At 58.6% G+C, this 20,176-nt stretch overlaps 1 protein-coding gene across 6 annotated transcripts; it reads left to right on the top strand.

The window, feature by feature from the left end:
• The first annotated feature begins 312 nt into the window (after positions 1–312).
• Positions 313–20,162, top strand: ARHGAP44 (Rho GTPase activating protein 44). 6 transcript variants are annotated; one of them, XR_014887394.1, is made up of 22 exons: positions 313–557; positions 7,454–7,493; positions 7,960–8,064; positions 8,160–8,236; positions 8,350–8,461; positions 9,065–9,141; positions 9,858–9,975; positions 10,807–10,875; positions 10,981–11,062; positions 11,521–11,648; positions 11,761–11,872; positions 12,413–12,494; positions 12,885–12,965; positions 13,047–13,160; positions 13,414–13,505; positions 14,092–14,272; positions 14,721–14,738; positions 15,007–15,228; positions 16,712–16,827; positions 16,916–17,077; positions 17,176–17,299; positions 20,020–20,157. XR_014887394.1 is itself a non-coding variant. In XM_085239910.1 (22 exons), the coding sequence occupies exons 1-22, from the start codon at positions 505–507 to the stop codon at positions 20,160–20,162; spliced, it is 2,784 nt and encodes a 927-aa protein (XP_085096036.1). In that variant the 5' UTR covers positions 313–504. The 6 variants fall into 6 exon arrangements, 5 of the variants coding, with proteins under 5 accessions (XP_085096036.1, XP_085096034.1, XP_085096032.1 ...); XM_085239910.1 differs by adding an exon at positions 16,062–16,439 and having other exon boundaries at positions 16,916–17,299; positions 20,020–20,162; XM_085239908.1 differs by lacking the exon at positions 17,176–17,299 and having other exon boundaries at positions 20,020–20,162.
• Positions 20,163–20,176: the final 14 nt, after the last annotated feature.

Raw genomic sequence — 20,176 nt, 5'->3', positions numbered from 1 at the left:
TTTCTTGGGAGCGGAGACAGACCCCACCTTGCCACAACCTCATGATGTCGTCGTAAGGCACAATAAGGTGCCCCCTGAGCCTCCTTTTCTCCAGGTTAAGTATCCGCACTTCCCTCCGCCGCACGGAGGGAGATGCTGAGCACGGGGAGGTGCTGGGGATGCGGTGGGATGCTGTAGGAACGCCGCAGGGTTCCGTAGGGACACGAGGGGCAGCCCGGCCGGCTGAAATCCCCTCTCCCGGCCGATCCCTCCGGGACTACATTTCCCAGCTCCGCCGCGGCCGGGGCGGTGCAGCGCGGGGCGGGCAGCGCGGAGCGGGGGGCGCGGAGAGCGGCGGCGGGGCCCGCGCAGGCGGAGGGAGGCGCGGGGGCGGCGGGGCCCTCTCGGCCCGGTTCGGCTCGGCTCGGCCCGGTGCGCGCCGGGCGGGGATGCGGGAGGGGCGCCGGGAGCGGTTCCCCTCTGCCCGCCCGCGGCCGCGTAAGGGGCGCCCGCGCCGCCGCCACCATGAAGAAGCAATTCAATCGCATGCGCCAGCTCGCCAACCAGACCGTGGGCAGGTAGGGACGGGGACGGGCCGTGCGCCCCGCCTGCACCTCCACCTGCACCTCTACCTGCACCTCCACCTGCACCTCCACCTGCACCTCTACCTGCACCTCCACCTGCACCTCCACCTGCACCTCCACCTGCAGCCCTTTCTCCATACTTGCACCCCGCACCCTGCCTGCGCCTTACTTGCACCCTGCCCGCAACCCCCCGCATCCCAGCTCCGGAGCACATCGCGCCCCGCTGCTCCCCTACCCCAACCCCAGCCCTCCATCACCCTCCGGTGTTCCCCCCAGCATCCCTGCATGGTGCCGCACCCATCCCTCGAGGGCTCCCTCCGGCTGAAGCGCGGGGCTTTGGGGCCGGCGTGGTGCGGGATGGCACACGTTGGGGTGCCTGTGGGGGTGTGTGGGTGCTGTGATGCTCTCCGGGCCGACGGCCAGACCCGCGGCTTTGCAGGCAGTTGTTGTGTAATTCCTGAGATTTTGCAGCGGTGCGAGGGGGGGTGGTGGTGGTGGAAGGATTTATTTTTTTTTTTCTTTTGCGACTCCAACACGGCACCAGGGCGGGTGGCACCGGCATTGGGGCAGGGCTGTGTGTGGGCACCCCATTACTGGGAGCTGCTCCTTGTGTCCTCTGTGGGGCTGCCACCGTGTTCCCGTGGCTGTGCATATATCCCTCCATCTCTCCGTGCATCCTTCCTTCTATCCCTGCATCCCTCCCTGCATCCACTCCTCCATCCCTCCATCCATCCCTGCATCCATCATCCCTCCATTCTCCTCCTTCCCGAGATGAGTGATAGGGACGAGTGGCAGCAGCTCTGTGCCTCATCCTACAGCGCTGTGCAGTCACACATCCCCACAGCACGGCCGCAGATGGCTGCAGTTCCCCACCGGCACCGTGCAGCAGGAGCACGGGGATGGATGGAGGGGGCTGCACCGGGCTCGGTTCCTTCAAGAGGAGCAGGGACTGGGCTGGAGGGACACAGCTGCTGCCAGCACCTTGTGTGCCCCACGCATCAGCCTTCAAAATGGGGTCACCGCCAGCACCAGAGCCCTCCTGCCTCGCTGCTGGGCTGGGGGCGGGCACAGCGCTCCGGGTAACGGCCGTTTGGGAGATGCTCGTGGCAGGTGACGCAGGCAGGAGCATGAATTCGCAGCTCGGAGCGTTGCAGGGCGGTTTGTGCTCTGCTTTCCAGGCTGGAGACCGGCCAGGGGGAAGCTCTGCTCCGTAGGGCTCACACGAAGCAGCCAGCCTGTCGCCCATGTTTGCAACACTCCCGCTCATGCACAGGCTTCTCAGCAGGCAAATAAATAAGTAATCCTTTGCCGTGCTCTGCTGCAGCACTGCCTTGTGACCGGCTGGGTCTGTGGGTGCGGGGCTGACATCCCTGCGGTGCTGCCACCCTGGGGATGGGGCCGTGTCCTGGATGGGTGCTGGAGGGTCCGTGCTGCAGATGGACGCCGTCTCTCAAGTTGCTGTAAGGGGCACTGGGGATGCTGAGGGCAGTTTGCTCTGTGCTATGAAGATGGGAGGAGTGCTGATCCCACTCCTCCCAGCAAGCCCTGTGGATGTAGGTGTCTTCTCCCCAAGTGAGTGTGGACTGGGGCTGGGGACAGGGGACAAGAGCTGCCATCCCCAGCCCCGTGCTCCTGCCATGGGGTGTACCTGGGAGGCAGCTGGGTGCTGTGCCCCTCTTTAAGGACATCACTGCCATGACTTGTGCTAGGCTTGCAGCTAATGGTCTGATCCATCCTGCCACTCCCACACTTGTCCCCATTGTTACTTTACCTACTCAGCACCTGAGCCATGCACCTGTATTAAAATCATGTTTTGAACAGTGCCGTGACTCGGGGAAACCCCTTTGGTCCCCATTCCAGGAAGCAGCAGCACCCAGAGGAGCAGCACTGCGCCTTCCCCACGCAGCTGCCCTTTCCTCGGCACCTCGAGCTTTGGATGGGGGCCAAAGGCTGCGCTGTGCCGTTTACTCCTTTTGTTTACCACGATAGAAAAAGGGGAAGGGCAAGGAGAGAGGGTAGAAGTGAGGAAGGAAATGGCCACTTGGCACAGCACTGTCCCACTCCACCATCCCCTCCTGTTCTCTGCTGCCTCCCCTCCTGCCCCACTGCACCTTCCTGGTCTCAAGGCTGGCTCTGTCCCTGCTGCCCCTCATAGCCCTTTTCCCAGCCCTCTTATAAAAACAATCACACAGGGCTGTGAGAATCCTGGCTTTGCTTAAAGGAGGTGGAGAAGCAGAGGTGCTCATCCCTGGGACACACTCGGTGCACAGCCTGGAGCATCACCCAGCCTGGATGTGGCTGGTCTGTAGGGGATGTAATATATATCTCCGTGGGGTGAAAAGAGGGAATAGAGATCAGTGAGTGGCTGTGATGCTCGCTGAGTGTTCCTGCTTTATTCCTGTGCTTCCCCATTCCATATGTGGGGCTGCCAAGGCCATGGGGAGTGGCTGTGATGCTGCTCCTGCACACACAGCACCCGCCAGGTTTCCAGAACTGTCTGAGTGCCGATTTCTCTCTGTCAGGAAGGGAACGGGCAGCAGCAGCCTCATGCAAAGTGACACTCCTGGGTGCCTGAAGGCACAGCAGGCAGCTGGGAATGCAGTCGTGGGGGGAGGGAAGCAGGGGGACGTGTCCTTCTTGGGGTTGTTTTGGAATGGCTTTGGGGGGCAGCAAGCTCTGTTCCTGGGCAGAGCCTTTTCCTCAAGCATCGGGATGCCTACGCTTCAAGCTACAGGCTTTAAATAGAGAGGCTTTTTTCTGCATGCAGCCTTGCAAGAAGCAAGGATGGAGGGAGTGAGGACGAGCTGCATCGCCAGGGATTTTCCGATGGGGTTTGCAGCAGGGCACGGCGTGCTGTGTGTTGAGGGGTGACAGCTTGCTGTCAGCCTGCAGCCCCTCATCCCACTGCCCATCCCAGGCAGACCCTGGGCTCACTGGGCTCGGGGAGCAGAGATGTGGTGGCAGTGGACGCAGGCAGCCGGCCGGGTATTTTTATCCTCCTCAGCCGACAGCGCTGGCGAATGGAGCAATGAAATATTAATGGAGCAGTCTGAATGTTTTGTCCCCAAATTGCACATAAATCACCGTCACTCCTCCCGGCTCCCCGAACCTGCAGGGATTTGCCAAATTCGTGTGCTGGGGTGGGGCAGGAGATGCACGCAGGGTCTGGCCCTGGTTCTGCGTGGTTCTGGCGGCAGCTCTGCACGCAGGGCTGTGCCTTAATTAAAGCCTCCTTCTGACTCATTCCCCATCAGCAGAGTCAAGCAGTGCCCTCGGTTAACCGAGCTGCATGCTGAACCGTGCGTGGCAAAACCTCACCCAGGGGTGCCAGCACCCAGGGGTGCAGGTGGAGCTGCTGGAGGCAGGTGTGGGGCAGGGAGCTGCTCAACCCTGCCCTCCTTCCTGTCCTTGGGAACCCGTCCTTGGCACTCCAGGCTGTCTGTGGGATGCAACGCAGCCCCCGCGGCTGACAGACCATATCCCAGCTGCATTGACTCTGGGGGATGGTTTTCCCATTTGGGGAGAATATTGCAGCAAAATGCTGAATGGGATTTGAAATGGCCAAAATACGAGGCTGTGCTTCTTGTGTTGGTTGGTTTGTGCATCCCCAAGGCTCACTCTGTGGTGAAGCATAGCTGTATAGTGATGCCCATACATGGGGGCATCGTGGCAGGATCTGGAGCACTCCTCCACCCCTCCTAGTGCCACAGCGGCAGGAAGCCATCAAGGAAGCCCTCTCACCCCAGTTTGGGAGCATGTCATGATGTGGAAGCCTGGATTCTGCTTCCCGGTGCTGGGACGAGATGCTGAGGGGAATCAGACGGCTCGCTGCAGCTCCTGGGTCAGCACGCAATTTTGTGTTGGAAGATTATGTCATGTTTATCACTAAATCAAATTAATTTGCTCGATAGGTGTTGATTTCCAGTGGCAACAATTAGTTTTCACAGAAACCAACGCCAAGCAAATTGTGGCCGCATCCCCCGCTCGTTTCCTTCCAACACCATCTACTCATTGTCCCCTTTCTCCCAGATGCTCGCAGGGACCCAAGAGTCTGTATGGTGACCGAGGCCGAGAATTGCCTGGATTTGTGCTGAGAAAAACAGCTCTGGGGTGGGAGTGTGGAGGGGAAGGGGAGGAGCGTGCTGTGTGCCTGGCGGAAAGATGGGAGAGTGCACAGAGCTGCTAATCCCCCCTGCCCAGCACGGTGCATAGTCTGGGCACTGGGGGGCCGGGGGCATTCCTGGGGCACGGGGTTCGGCTGCAAGAAGCAGTGCTGCTGCCAGACTGCTTTCCCAGTGGGTTCCTTTGGATGTGAGCGAGTTTTTGTAGGGCAGCGTTATTGGAGGCGCCCGTGGGGGACAGTAAAGCCACCAGGCAGCAGGGAGCAGGCACAGCAGTCCTTCTAAAGCTGTGTTTATTATAGGCTGAGGTGCTGGAAACGTCACGGGTAGAATGGGATTTTTCTGGCTCAGAGCTGCAATACAATCTGATGTCAGTGGAGTAAGACGATGTGATTTTTTTTCCTTATAGTCTTTACGTGTGAAAAAGCAATCTGGAACGGCTTGTTCCAGGCTGATGTGGTTTGGAGATGCTGCTGGGTTCTCACACCCCTGGATGTCATCTCCAGATTCTGGAGCGCTGCCGGTGGGAGCAAACAGGGATGAGATGAATCGATTCTGGGTTTTTCTCAGTGTTCTGAAACAGAAACGGGAACCTTCAGACAGAGGAGCAGGAAAAGGACTCTCAGCCTTCTTTTCTCCCCCTTCTGCAAAGCCGGGCTGTTTGCTGGTGGGTTCCCACCCCACGCAGAGCCCTGCGGTCAGGCAGGGTGTGGGTGCTGGGCTGGGTGTTTTGGGCATGGAGGTTTTCTTGTGTTCCAAGTGCTTGAAAGCAGAACAAGGCCAGATTTTGTTAGCCCGTGTGCAATGTTGTTTTCTGCTTCCTGCACATGCATTACAGCCTAGCACGTGGTGTTTTGTGACGGCTGGGAGAGATCTGCTGGAGCTGGACAGCCCCAGGCGTGCAAACCCACCGTTTGGCTGTCCAGAAAAGGAGAAAACACATAAAAAGTGTTGCTTTTTTTGGAGCATTTTCTGAATGGTGATGGCTGTTTGCATGGACGTGAGTGAGGAGCAGATTGCTCAGCGCACCCTGGGGCTGAAGTGGGGATGGGGCAGCCATGCTTTGCTCCCAGAGCTGTGAATGGGTGAATGTGCACGATGCTCTCGTGTCTCCCTGCTCTCTCCTTCCTCTCCGTGGAAGTCGAATAGAGCACCATGTCTGCTCTGTCTGCTTCTGTACAGCAGATACACGATGCTGAACGTGTTCTGCTCCTGGTGCCTGCGATGGGGAGCTGTGGGTGCTGTGCATGGGTTTGCCCTCTGTTGCCTTTGGGTTTTTGCTGCTTTCTCTCACGTTCAGGATAATTTTGCACAATTTCCAACCCTGCCCAAAAGAATTGAATGTGATCTGCAGGAGATGAGTAAAATCTGAGCGGCTCTCGCTTTTGTTTTGTTTTCAAATGCAAGGGATCCAAAGCAACCACCTTCCCCAGTGGCTCATTTCTCACCTACCCTTATGGCTGGACATAAAAATCTTTGCTTTTCTACACGGCTGCCTTCATCCGTCTCCATCTGTACACAGGTGGGCACAGGTGTTAGCACAGTGCTTTGAAGGTGCTTAAATAATGCAAGGCATGGATGACCGGTGGGATTTCACTCTGGAAGGCTGAGTGACAGCTCCATGAAAGGGTTTGGGAGTGTCCCAGAGGAGCATCTGAACCCCTGGGGCCATACCCCCAGCAGGTGAAGAGCTGATCCATTGCTTTCCAAATACAGGAGATCGCAATGCATGCATCTAAATCCAATTTTTTAATGGAACCAGATGGGCTCTCTGTGCCTCTTTCAAATAAACTGCCTTAAATTGGACACTATGACAAGTTTCGTATGCAAGCCAGATTTAGCACCGTTAATTCACATTTCCAGAAAGGCTTTGAGCTCAGCGTGCTCGCCGACGACCTCACAGACATCCCTGCTCTGCTGGGAGCTGTGCTGCTGCCACAGCCTTTCAGCTTTTTTTTCCATTATTCTTCACTGCACTGGAACAGGTTGCCCAAGGAGGCTGTGGATGCCCCATCCCTGGAGGCATTGAAGGCCAGGCTGGATGTGGCTCTGGGCAGCCTGGGCTGCTGGTTGGCAACCCTGCACGTAGCAGAGGGTTGGAACTGGATGAGCACTGTGCTCCTTTTAAACCTAGGCCATTCTATGATCCTATCATTCTATCATTCTATGATTCACTTCCACTTTCACATTCTTCATTTCCTCTTTCTTGCTCTCTATTTCCACCTTTTCAGTGCTTCACCTCTGCAGCTCGGTCTCTCACTGCTGAGAAAACAGTCTGGGATACTGGAAGACAAGGAGAATTGGGGCAGTTTGGGTGCTGTTTGGAAGGAGGTCAGAGGATGTGGCTGTGCTGCAGCCTCATGTTAACCAGTGCTGAACATGGAGAGCATAACTGACCTTTGCATTTTAGCTCAGTCCCACGCTCTGTCCAAGCGCATCGTGGCACAGACAGGTTTTTAAAGAAGTAATGATTTACCAAAGCTGTAAAAAGCCCATCAGGTTATGAACACGCATTACACCGTGCCATGGTGTAACCGTTCCCCCATCACCCAGCAGTGCAGCATCAGTGCATGCAGGGGCTGCTGGGTCTGCAGGTAAGTTGTGCACATCTGCCTCTCTGCAGCAAAAATAGCCCCATCCGCAGGGGAGCTCAGCACAGCACCGGGGCTGGGCACACTGCCCCACCAGGAGCAGAGGAGGACGGTCCTTTCCCCTCAGGGCCTCACGCTCTCCCATCACCAAACTCTAATTTTCAACCTTTTCCTGCAGGGCTGAGAAGACAGAGGTGCTGAGCGAAGATCTCCTGCAGGTGAAGTGCTGCTGCCTGGCTCTGCGTGTGGGACGTGGTTGTATTGGCTTTGGTGCTGTTCTTGGCCGTGGCTGTCCTTGGGGGGGGGTCACACCTGGGGAGGGAGATGCTGGGGGACAGTGGCACTGTGTGGGTTGGTTGTTCTCCCAGATGATCCTCCAGATGTTGTGCATTCTGCTTCACCGCTCGTTTCCCCTCCCTCTTCCCCCCGATGCTCCCAGCTTTGTTTTTGGGCAGATCGTTTGCTGACGCTCAGTGACTCATCTCACTGAGCTTTGGGATCAACTTCCCAGCTCAGCCAAGGCCGTGGCAAACCGGGCAGCTCTCAGCCCCGGGTGTGGGGAGGTCCACCAGTTTGGATCAAGCAAAGCCCTCCTGGGGAGAGAAGCTCTCAGCCAAACTCCCTTTGGTTAGAAGAGCCCCACAGGATGGGACAGGGAGGTGACGGCCACCTCTGTGCCCGCAGGTGGAGAAGCGGCTGGAGCTGGTGAAGCAGGTGTCCCACAGCACCCACAAGAAGCTGACGGCGTGTCTGCAAGGCCAGCAGGGCGTGGATGCCGACAAGCGCTCGGTGAGCTCCGCAGATGGGTGCACACGTCTGTGCCACGGCCACGCGTGGGGTCCCTGCGCTGCGCAGGGTCTGACGGCACCGCGCTCCCTTTGCAGAAGAAGCTGCCGCTGACGACGCTGGCGCAGTGCCTGACGGAGGGCTCGGCCGTGCTGGGCGATGACTCCCTGCTGGGGTAAGAGGTGCTGGTGTCGCCGTGTCCCCGTGGCATCGCTGTCCCCATCCCACGTCCCACCGCCCGAGGCCGGGATGGCCGCCCGCCCTGCCCCAGCCGTGCGTGCCTTGCAGGAAGATGCTGCGGCTGTGCGGGGAGGCGGAGGACAAGCTGGCGCAGGAGCTCATCCAGTTCGAGCTGCAGGTGGAGAGGGATGTCATCGAGCCGCTCTTCGTGCTGGCTGAGGTGGGCATGGCTGGCTGTCCCCGCTGTGGGCTCTCCTGTCCTCCTCCTGCTGCTCTTTTCTGCTTTCCTGAAGGCGGAGGCGTGTGTGCTTGTATTGCTGAAACACGTTTCCAAGCAAGGTTGCTGTTTGGAGATTTTTTTTCCTCCTGATGCCAACTCTCTGGGGTTTTTTTTCTTTTTAATTTTGCCAAATGCTCTTTTTTCCCCCTCCTCTTTTATGTCTTGCGAAACGCCATGGGCTCCATTCTGGTTTCGTCTTCCTCAACTTTATGGAACTGACACCAGGAGAGGCGAGCAGGGCCAGGCTGAGCTCTGGGGCTTTCAGGCGTTGCAAAGCCCTTGGCGCACACTGTCGGTGCATGACAAGACTTGCTGCTGTGCTGGCACATGCTGGCAGCCTTTTTCTGCCTTCAGCCGGCCTTCCTGGCACAGGAGGCCCCACTGACCAAAGTCAAATGCTTCTTTTAGGGATGGGATTTTTGCACGTGTGTTGGGATCGAGGGGATTTGTACATCACAGAGGAGGGGTTGGTTGCACTGCCTTCCTAATGCTGCAGTGATTCAATGGATTTTTTTCTCCTCCCCCACCCCTGTGTTGCTGCAGGTGGAAATCCCAAATATCCAGAAGCAGAGGAAGCACTTAGCGAAGCTAGTGCTGGACATGGACTCCTCGAGGACGAGGTGGGAACCGTGGCTGAGCTGCCTGCAGGGCCAGCATCACTCCTTGTGTGGGGCTTCTCCAGTGCTGCCCTGGCCAAGGGCCAGCAGCCTTGGGAGATCACAGCCTTGAAGTCAAGCTCTGCAATGAGCCAATATTTCTGCTCTTCTCCTTCCATGCATGCTGCAGAGATGTTTTTTCTGGCCCAAGTCTTTATTTTTAACTCTTCTCTCTGTCTGGCTGAATTGTTGCATGGAGGCAAAGAGTCAGTTGCTCCTACTGCTGTAGAGCAGTGCTGGGGTGGCAGAGCTCTGCTGGGGCTGTAGGATGTCCTCTGGTGTCACCCCATGTTCCGGGTGATGCTCTGGTGGGGTCTGGAGGCTGCAGATGGGGTTGTTCCTGAGGCAGTTTGCAAACACTTGGAAAACGGCTGAGTTTGCCCATTCCTGCACAAGGAGACAAGTGCAGGGGTGTCTGCAGGGCTGGGGCATCAATGCCCCATTGCTGCCCCATTACTTCCCTTTCTCATCCCACCTGCCTGAGGCTCCTTCTGGAAATGATTGCTGAATTGGAGCTGGAGATGTTTGTGGCTGGGATTAGCTCATGCATTCAGCACAGGTTGAGACACTCACCATGGTGCTCAGCCCTGGGGACCACTGTGATCTGGCAGAGGGTCCCGAGGCTGCCCTCAAGCTCTGTGTGTCTCCTGTGTCCCACTGACACGGCCCTGTGTCTACAGGTGGCAGCAGTCTGCAAAGTCCTCGGGGCTGTCGAGCAACCTGCAGCCATCGGGTGCCAAAGCCGATGCTCTCAGGGAGGAGATGGAGGAGGCAGCAAACAGAGTGGAGATTTGCAGGGTACTGCTGGCCAGGGCTTGGGATTGGGTCCGGGTTGTGACGGATGTGTGGGGGGTAAGGGTGCAGTGTTGGGGCACTGTGGTTTGGGGAAACCTGCTCCACATGCAGCCAGGGCTGCAGCATCCCCTTGCAGCCCATTGGGAAGCCTGCACTGAATCACCCCACTGCCTCTGCCGAATCCATTGACCACCAGAAACCCCTCCCCTTGCTGGTCCCCTATCCAGAGCAGCCCTGTCACAGCCCTGACCCTCTTCCTGCACTCACTGAACATTGTAGGGTGTTTGTGCACAGCATGTGCCACCCTCAAATATAGGTGCCATCCCAGATCTGGGTGATGCTTGCCAGCTGTGGTTCCTCTGTCACCTGCATCCCATGGCCCTCAGGAGCCTGAGAGCATCCCATCCCCGGGGGTCAGGGAGCTCCTCACTGCTTACACTGAGCCCTGTGGGGACAGATTGCCCCTAGCAGGGACACAGCCAGTACTGGAGTGGCCTCAGAAATGTGCTCCATCCCCATGCTGGCTGTGTTCCTGCATGGAGCCAGGAGCTGGGCTTGATCCCTGTGGGTCCCTTCCAACTCGGGATGTTCTGTGGTTCTATGAAGGAGCTGCAGAGTGTACTGGGAAGGCACTAGGGCAGGGGTCTTTGCAAACACCAAAGTATGGGAGGATGAAGTGCAGCAGAAGGCAGAGCCTGGTTGTGTGGCATCTGGGCACACCTCTGCGCTGCGGATGCAGGGAGGGAGCCTGGGGTCAGTGCTCAGGTTGTCACCCACGGGCAGTGATGGCCATCATGGTGCTTGGTGTGAGCTCCTGCCTCCGTGCTCCCACAGGACCAGCTCTCGGCTGACATGTACAGTTTCGTGGCCAAAGAAATAGACTATGCAAACTACTTCCAAACGGTGAGCACTGTGCTGGTTCCCCATCCCGCTGTGCATGCAGCTGCTCTACCCCGTGCCCTTGCCGTGGCAGTGACATTGGGTGCAGTCTGTGCAATTTCTCCGCAGCTGATCGAGGTGCAAGCTGAGTACCACAGGAAGTCACTGGCACTTTTGCAGAGTGTGCTGCCACAGATCAAGGCCCAGCAGGGTGAGTGCATGCAGGGCTCAAGGCAGGTGGTGGCGAGGTGTGAGCTGGGGCTGCAGAGCCCATCACCTCGCCTTGCAGGGTGGCTCTGCAAGGAGGCTGAGGCATCACCCCGCAGTGCGGCATGATGCAGCCGTGATCCCCCTTGTCCCTGAGCTTGGGGAATGTCCCCATCCCATGGGGTCACCTCACCGTCCCCCCTGCAGCCACCCAGGACTAGGCAGGGAGTGACCTTTGTGTTTTTCCCTCTTGATCCTATGCATTAGGATCAGGAAACGTGATCACATTTTGCGTGGATTTCACCTTTTGGGTGAAATCAGCACTTTTGAGTTGGCTGGGCTGGAAACTCTGGGTTGTGGTGTTGCAACAACACCTCAATACCTGCTGAACCGCTGAGCTGAAGCCCGGGGCAGGGTGAGGAAGACGCAGGGTGCAATCCTGTCAGTCCTGTGCCCTCACAGAAGCGTGGATGGAGAAGCCGTCCTTTGGGAAGCCGCTGGAGGAGCACCTGGCTGTCAGCGGGAGAGAGATCGCCTTCCCAGTGGAGGCCTGTGTCACCATGCTGCTGGAGTGCGGCATGCAGGAGGAGGTGGGTGCCCGTGGGGATGGCCCGGCTGCAGCCCGTGCCACGGGGATGAGTGGCCAGGGGGGATCCGGGGGTTTTCCCCTGGCGCCGACGCTGTCCCGTGTGCTGTGCCAAGGGCCTGTTCCGTGTGGCTCCCTCTGCCTCCAAGCTGAAGAAGCTGAAGGCTGCCCTGGACTGCTGCGTGGTGGACGTGCAGGAGTACTCGGCTGACCCGCATGCCATTGCAGGTGGGGATTGGGGCTGCTGGCTGGGGGGTGCCTCGGTCCCCAAAGGGTGCTGCTCTGCACCCAGGGGCTGCTTTCAAGCCCAAATCTCACTGGGTGCATGCGCCTCAAGTGACCCCAGGTTTCCCTTCCCACGTGGCTGTGCTGAGCAGGAGATGCTCTGCAGGATGGACATGCATCAGGGATGCACATGCATCCTAATGGAGTTTGCAGTCTTATCTCTGCTTCTGCTGTGGTGGTGCAGGATGCTCCCTCCATGCACAGCCCAGCCTGCTGCACCGTGTTAAGCATTAGTTTGGTTTAAATGCAAACGAGTTTTTCCCTTCCCTGCTGTGCTGCAAAATGTGGGCTCTGGCACCGAGGGGGCTGTGCTGAGCTGGAGGGCATGGGGTACCCACAGCACGGGGCAGTGCCTGGCAAAAAGGAGACAGAGGGGCTGGGGGAGGTACAAGTGAGAGGGGGAAGCTACGAGGGGAGGGGCGGGGTGAAAATTCAGTGGGTGCTGGGTTTCAAGGAGCCTCCATGAAACCTAATGTGCTGCAGGAGCACTCAAGTCCTACCTGCGTGAGCTGCCAGAGCCACTGATGACATTCGAGCTGTACGAGGAGTGGATCCAGGCCTCCAAGTGAGTCCAGAACGGGAAGTGATCTTGGGACTGAATTTCAGAAGGGTCCTAACGAGCAGATTTTTGACCCATGGCAGTTCCCCCTGGGGCAAGGGTGCTGAGCACAAGGGCTTGTAGCCCACATGCGGAGGCTGCTGGCACTCCTGTGCACCCATCTGGGCACTTTCCTTGAGTTATTTCTGACCCATTGGCCAATGGGTTTGTGTCCAGGGGCTCTTAGTGATGTTCTTTGGGCATGCCATGCCTAAGCAGCAAGGGTGGCCTTGGTGTAGATGTATATGTAGATGCTCATCTATACATGGCTGGGTAAAAGAATGAGTGCCCTGATGTGAAGCATTGTGGGTTGGTGTTTCGGGGACTTGGGGTCACACAGCTCTTCCCCTCCCATAGCATCCCAGAGCAGGAGAAGAGGCTGCAGGCCCTATGGAATGCCTGTGAGAAGCTGCCCAAGGCCAACTACAACAACATCAGGTGAGCGTGGGGCAGTGAGGGGCTGTGCTGGGGCTGCAGAGGGCACGTCCCACCTCACCATGCCTGCACTCACCCCTCCAGGTACCTGATCAAATTCCTGGCCAAGTTAACTGAGTACCAGGACATGAACAAAATGACGCCGAGCAACGTGGCCATCGTGCTGGGTCCCAACCTTCTGTGGCCACAGGCAGAAGGGTAACGTATGGTCATGGGCTTGCGTGATACAAGGGTGCAAGGGGGTAATGGGGGCAAAGCCACAGCTCTGGGGCATGGGTGTGGGGCCAGAAGGTTTGTTCCCACAATGTGGGAGCAGCCCCTGCACTCCAGGAGGTGTTGCAGAGCAGAGGGTGGTAGAGCCAAGGGATGGGGGGCTGCATATCCCAGCAGGGAGCGGGGTTGGGGCATGGTGGGATGGCAAGCCATCGAGCCACTGCCCGCTGTGTTGCAGGAATATCACGGAGATGATGACGACCGTCTCCCTGCAGATTGTGGGCATCATTGAGCCGCTCATCCAGCACGCCGACTGGTTCTTCCCTGGAGGTGGGCTGGGCCCCATGCTGCTTTATGATGGGGTGGGATGGAATGGGATGTGATGGGATGGATGGGATGAGGTGGGATGGGATGGGATGGGATGGAATGAGATGGAATGGGATGGATGGGATGAGGTGGGATGGGATGGGATGGGATGGGATGGGATGGGATGGGATGGGACGGGACGGGATGGATGGGATGGGTTGGGATGGAATGAGATGGAATGGGATGGATGGGATGAGGTGGGATGGGATGGGATGGGATGGGATGGGATGGGATGGGATGGGACGGGACGGGATGGATGGGATGGGATGGGATGGGATGGAATGGAATGAGATGGAATGGGGTGGATGGGATGCAGTGAGATGGAATAGGGTGGGATAGCATTGGATGAGCTTCATGTGTCCAGGGTGGGTGAAAGGACCAACATGACTTACACCAGCAGTGGGATGCAACCAGCTACTCCATGGCTCCGTTGTGGACAACCTTGTGGTTTACATAGTGCCAGGAGCACCTGCATCCTGCGTCCTTGCTGCACCCAGCACCCTTGCTGGGGACATGTGGGCTGATGTCCATCTCTCACTTTTCCATGCAGACATTGAATTCAATGTCACCGGCAATTATGGCAGCCCCATGCACGTGAACCACAATGCCAACTACAGCTCCATGCCCTCCCCAGACATGGACCATGCTGACCGCAAGCAGCACGACCAGGCGCGGCGGCCGCTCAGCGTGGCCACGGATAACATGATGCTGGAGTTTTACAAGAAGGATGGGTAGGGCCTGTTTGGGGCTGGGGACGGGGAGCTGGCATTGCTCCCCAGGGTTGGAGTCGCTTGCAAGATGGAGGTTGGGTGGTTCCAATGGGAGGACCCTGCAGCCCGTGCTGGGGATGCAGTCTTCCCCCAGGGATGCTGAGATGAGATATGGAGGCACTTGGATAAGATCTAAGGATGCTTGGATGGGCTTGTCGCAGCCCCAAACCTGCTGGGGGTGGGAGCAGGCTGGCCCCTGTGTCACCTCCTGTGCCCTTCTTGTGCTTTAGACCCAGTTCTGAAACCTGCACCGAGGTTTCCCCATCTCCATCATATGTTCCTCCTACAATGTCCTACCAGAGCCCACACTCCAAGCCCCATATCTTCTCAGCTCCTTTTCCAAGCTTTGCACCCTTTGTCTGATTTTAGGTTATTTACCACTAATAACCATCTGTTTCTGTCCATGCAGCCTTAGGAAAATCCAAAGGTACGGTGTTCTCTGCAACAGTTCTGGGCGGGTGCTGGGAGGATGCTGGTGCCCTGGTACCAAGGCAAAGGGTGATATGGCTGCTGACACCGCCTGTCCTGCAAAGCCATCCCACCCTGTTGTCATGGGGGTTTATTCCCAGCAGCTTCCCAGTGGAGGAAACATTTGCAGGGGCTCAATGGGAGCTGCATTGGGCTGGGACACCAGCGATGCCTTAGCGCGGTCCTGTCTTGCTGTGCGGGTGCTGAGGCTCCATCTCTGTCCCCAGCATGGGTGTCAGGGTGATGGACACCTCGTGGGTGGCACGTAGAGGCACCTCAGGAGCACGCAAGACACCTGCCACCCCCCCGGCCACGCAGCCACCTGCACCGCCCGCCGAGCTGCCGGCCACGCCGCACTCACCCATCCCTGAGCAGGTTCCTGATGTGTCAGCCAGCCCCTCATCTCCTGCCACCAGCTTTGGCTTCCCGCCCGCAGCCGAGCGGGCAAGGTATGGACCTGTGTCCCTATGTGTCTGCGGCACGCTTGTCCCCGTAGTGTCCCTCTGGTGTCCCCGTTGGGACGAAGCTGAGCTGGGTTTCCCCATGGGGCTCTTGCACTCACAGTGGTGAGCTGTAAGCTGCTGGGCTAGCAGCGATCAGAGCAAAATCCTAAAGGAGCCTAGTGTTCCCTGAGCTCTTTCTTTACCCAGAGTCCACGGAGTCCTTCTGTGGTCCACGTAGGTCAAAATGGAAGAAAGCACCTATGTTGCACCATCCTGCCCCAAAATGGGGAGCCTTCCTCTCCTGCCACCCAGGGCTGCTGTGTGGCGTGGCAGAGTGCTGGCCAAGCACCCACCTGCAGCCCCGGGTACCCCACAGCCTCTACCTGTAGTGGAGGTGCCCATCAGATTGCCGCCGCTGTGCCACTGCTGCCTCGCTTCGGTGCCCTTTGTGCCAATCTGCTTCTGCATTGCTATCATCCCCCGTAACATGGTGACCCATCCTTCACCCCATCTCTCCTCCTCCATCCCTCTGTCAGGCTGCTGGTGGCACCTGCAGACCAGGGGGACATGCCAAGGGCTCCATCCCAGCGATGGAGCTCCCACCCCAAAGGGCTCTGCAGCTGTGGGGAAATGGCTGTCCCCCAAGCTCCCACTGTTTTGATGTTGACCTCCCATCTGAGCAGCCCCAGGACCCCTGCTGGGGCCTTTCCTGCTCCCTTTGTGCTGTCGCCTTGCTGCTGCTCTCGCTTCCCCCTCCTGCTGATGCTTCTGCTCACGTCTCTTTTTATTTTGCTGTTCTATCGTTTTGCTATTCTGTGATCTTTTTGGACATTTTGCAGCACGCGTGGTGTGCCGCCCGCCTGGCCGGATTGCTGCTACAGCCTCCCCTGCCCCGAGGACAAGCGGGGGCCCCCGGCCCCTGGTCCCCATTCCTGTCCCCTGCCCTGGACACAACCTGCACTGCGCCTCTGGCCAGGTTGCAGCCAGAGCCTTCCTCCCTCCCGCTCCTCCTCTTCTTCCTCCCGCTCCCCCCAGACACTCACCCCCCACCCTCGCCCCAAGCCTTGCTCCTTGCTGGTCCCCACACCACGCTCTCTTCCCCCATGGCACTGCCCGCTCCCCATCGCTGCCCCACTGCTCCTCCCCAGCCCCCGGCCCCACATGCTGCCCTCTCCCCCCGGGGGCGGCCGCATGCCTGCGGGAGCCGACCTGGCCAGGTAACTATCCCTGCCACCATGGCTATCCCTTGTCCCTGCTGTCTCCAGGGAGGTGACTGCTGGACATGAGTTGGCTTGGCTGCAGCATGGCCTTTGTGCTAAGAAATTGCTTTAAATTGCAATTAAAGCACAGCAGCTCAGTGGGTGCCCTTGAGCACCGTGGCCCCGTGGCACGCCGGCTGCGTGCTTTGCACAAGGATGCTGCCAATGCTGGGCTTTGGGTGCAGGGCTTTGGAAACAGAGCTTCTCACTGCCATCCTTTGTCCCTACAGCACACTAAAGCCCAAGGAGCTGTCCCCCATCTCCACAGCGCAGAAGGGCGGTGGGCAGCAGCCCATGGCCACACCACCATCCCCTGCCGAGCAGAGCCCACGCGCCCCACGCAAAGGTGGGTACCCGGCTGTGTGCCACCCCCCAGTCCCCTGACCGCTGTCCATCCATCTCTCCATCCTTCTGTCTGTCTGTCTCTCCCGCAGCCTCCAAGAAGCTGGCGCCCATCCCACCCAAGGCGCCCTCCTCAGGGGGCACAACGGAGCCGCCGGCGGGCCAGCCGTCCCCCGGCAGCCTGTCCCCAACCCCGCCGGGCACCCCCGCGCCCTATGGACTCGCTTACCCGCAAGGCTACTGCCTGGCCTCAGGTCAGCTGTCCCCAGCCGCCGCACCTTCCCCGTCTCCTCCTCCTCCTCCTCTTCCTCCCCTGGGCAGCTCTGTAACCAAATCTCGACCCGTCCCCAAGCCGAGGCAGAGGCCCTCGCTGCCGCCGCCGCAGCCCCCCACGGCCAGCGCGTCCGGCTCTAGCCCCCAGCCCACGGAGCCCCCCCTGCTCGACGCTGTGGCCCCCGGGGAGAGCGTGCCCACAGGTAACCCAGCCGCCGCGGGATGCAGCCGGGCTGCGCCGGGAGCTCAGAGCGCTCTTGGGCACGGCCACTGCCCAGGGACACCGTGGGGACCCTGTGGCCCTGCCGAGTCTGCAGGATGGCTGTTTGCGCCCTGGGGTTTGGTGACAGCGTGGCTGGGAAGATGGCTGCGTCCGTGGGAAAGTGATGATGTGCCCAGGAAAGTGATGGTCACCTTGGAAAGGTGGCAGAGTCCTTGGGAAGGTGGCAATGTGTCGAGGAAGGTGGTGATCACCTTGGGAAAGGGACAGTCATCGAGAGTGGGGCAGTGATCTTGGGAAGGTGGCAAAGTCCCTGGCATGGTCACAAGGTTCCTGAGAAGTTGGAAATGTACTCAGACATGTGGTGGCATCCTTGGGAAGGTGTCAGGGTCCCTGGGAAGGTGATTGTGCGTAGAAAGGTGACAGCCACCTTGGGAAGGTCACAAGGTCCTTGGGAAGGAATCAATGTGCCCAGGAAGGTAACAGTGACCTTGGGAAGGTCACAATGTACACAGGAAAGTGATGGTGACTTTGGGAAGATGGCAGCATCCTTGGACAGTGTCAATGTCTTTGGAAGGTGGCAAGATCCCTGGGAAGGTGACAGTATGCTCAGGAAAATGGCAATATGCCCAGGAAGGTGACAGCAACCTTAGGAAGATGGCAGCGTCCTCGGGAAGGTGACAATGACATTGGTAACGTGGCAGGGTCCCTGGGAGAGTGACACTGTGCCCAACAATGTGCCCAGGGAGGGAACAGTGAGCTTGGAAAAGTGGCAGCATCCTTGGGGAAGGTGACAATGTGTCCAGGATGGTGACAGTGACCTTGGGAAGGTGGTGAATTCCCTGGGAAGGTCACAAGGTCCCTGTGAAGGTGGCAGTGTGCTCAGAGAGGTGGCAGCGTCCTGGGGAAGGTGGCAGTGCACATGGGACAAGATTGGTCCTCGAGAAGGTAGCATGGTCCCCCTGGAAGGATGGTAGTGTCCTTAGGAGGTCAGCAGGGTTCCTGGTAAGATGACAGTGTCCTTGGGAAGGTGACAAGATCCCTGGGTAGGTTACAGTGTGCTCAGGAAGGTGGCACTGCCCAAAGGAAAGTGGCAGTGTGCCCAGGAAAGTGACAGTATGCCCAGGAAGGTGGCACTGTCCTCAGGAAGGTGGTGATGTCTCTGGAAAGGTAGCAGCATCTTTAGGAAGGTGGCATTATCTTCAGGAAGGTTGTGACATCGCTGGGAAGGTGGCAGTGTTCCCAGACAAGAAGGCAGTGTCCTCACAAAAGGTGGCCGTGTCCCTGGGAAGATGGCAGTGTGCCCGGAAAGGAGGCAGTGTTCCCAGAAAGATGCCAATGTCCCATAGGCAGGTGGCAATGCCTCCACAAAGATGACAGTGTCCCCAGGAAGGTGGCAGTGTCTAGGAAGGTGGCAAGGTCCCCAGGACAGCTCTGATGCCACACCCACTGTGTGCCAACCTGGTGGCGCTGGGTTTTGTGCCCGTCCCCCCTATGCTATCCGTGCTGCAGAGCCAAGTGTGGGGGGCAGCACCGGGGTCAGCATGAGTGTCCCCATCTCCTAAGCAGTGCTGTCCCCAAGGGTCAGCCCCCACATGCAGCTTCAGCATCACACAGTGATGCCTTGCCCATGGGGACACTTTGGCAGTGGGGATGCTCTGGGGACACTGTCCGGATCACCCAGATGGCAGCTGGGCTGGCGGTGGTGCCCACTGCGTGCAGCCCTGCCTGTGAGGGCAGATTGAACAGGGGAGCTGTATGGAGACGGGTTGGGCTTTGGTGGGCATCACACCCCAGCACTGGTGTGTCCCTGGTGTTGTCCCCATTGTGCTCAGCTGTGGGTGCATCCAGACATTGTGCCCAAGCATCAACACACTCATGCACAAGTGCAGCCCCAGCACTGCATCTCAGCATTGCATACAGGCACGGGTGCATTCTGGCATTGTGTTCTAGCAGTACACCCCATGGCAGTACATCCAAGCATGGGTGCAATCTCAGCATTGCACCCCAGCTTTGTATCCACACATCAGTGCACTCAGGCACTGCACTGCATCCAGGCACCCCTGGGATGTAACCCCAGCATTACACCCCAGTGTTGCACCCAGGCTCTGGTGCAGTGCCACGTTGGTGCAGTCAGGCACTGCACACCAGCATTGCATCCAGGTACTGGTGCAACCCCAGCATTGCATCCAGATACTGGTGCAACCCCAGCATTGAGCCCCGACATTGCATTCTCACATCGGTGCAGCCAGATACTTCACACCAGCATTGCATCCAAGCACTGATGCAACCCCAGCATTGTACCCCAGCACTTTATTCTTGCATCGGTGCAGCCAGGCACTGGTGCAACCCCAGCATTACACTCCAGCATTGCACCCAGTGCTTCCCCAGCACTGCATTCCCATATCGGTGCATTCAGGCATTGCATCCCAGCACTGTGTGCAGGCATTGCCTTGAAGCCAGCAGCTACTGGTGGAGCCATGCAGGAGCAGAAGTTGTCCTTGGGGTGGCTTTCTCCAGGCTCAGCAAAGGCCAGCGACATGCTGCCAGGTGTGGGGACACACAGGTGGGGACAAAAGCCCCATGCTTCCTCTCCAGCCACGGTGCTGAGCACGCAGCACCCATCACGGCACACAGTGGCACGTGCCCCTCTCACCGCGTTCAGCAGCCCCTCACGCCGCTCGCTGTCTGTGCCTGCCGCAGGTCTGCTGCACTTCGAGCTGCCGTCCATCCACCTGGGGGGCGTGGAGGCCACGCTGCGCCGGGACCCGCTGGACGCCGCGCAGAGAGTGCAGCTGAAGGGCCCTGCAGAGGAGGAGGAGGACTCGGAGAGCACGGCCCTATGACGGCGTCCCCTCCG

Source organism: Meleagris gallopavo, chromosome 20 (assembly GCF_905368555.1).
Source record: "Meleagris gallopavo chromosome 20, MGAL_WU_HG_1.1, whole genome shotgun sequence".
Classification (NCBI taxonomy): Eukaryota; Metazoa; Chordata; class Aves; order Galliformes; family Phasianidae; genus Meleagris; species Meleagris gallopavo.
The sequence above is the reverse complement of the archived record's forward strand: the minus strand, read 5'-3'. Positions and strand labels throughout refer to the sequence as shown.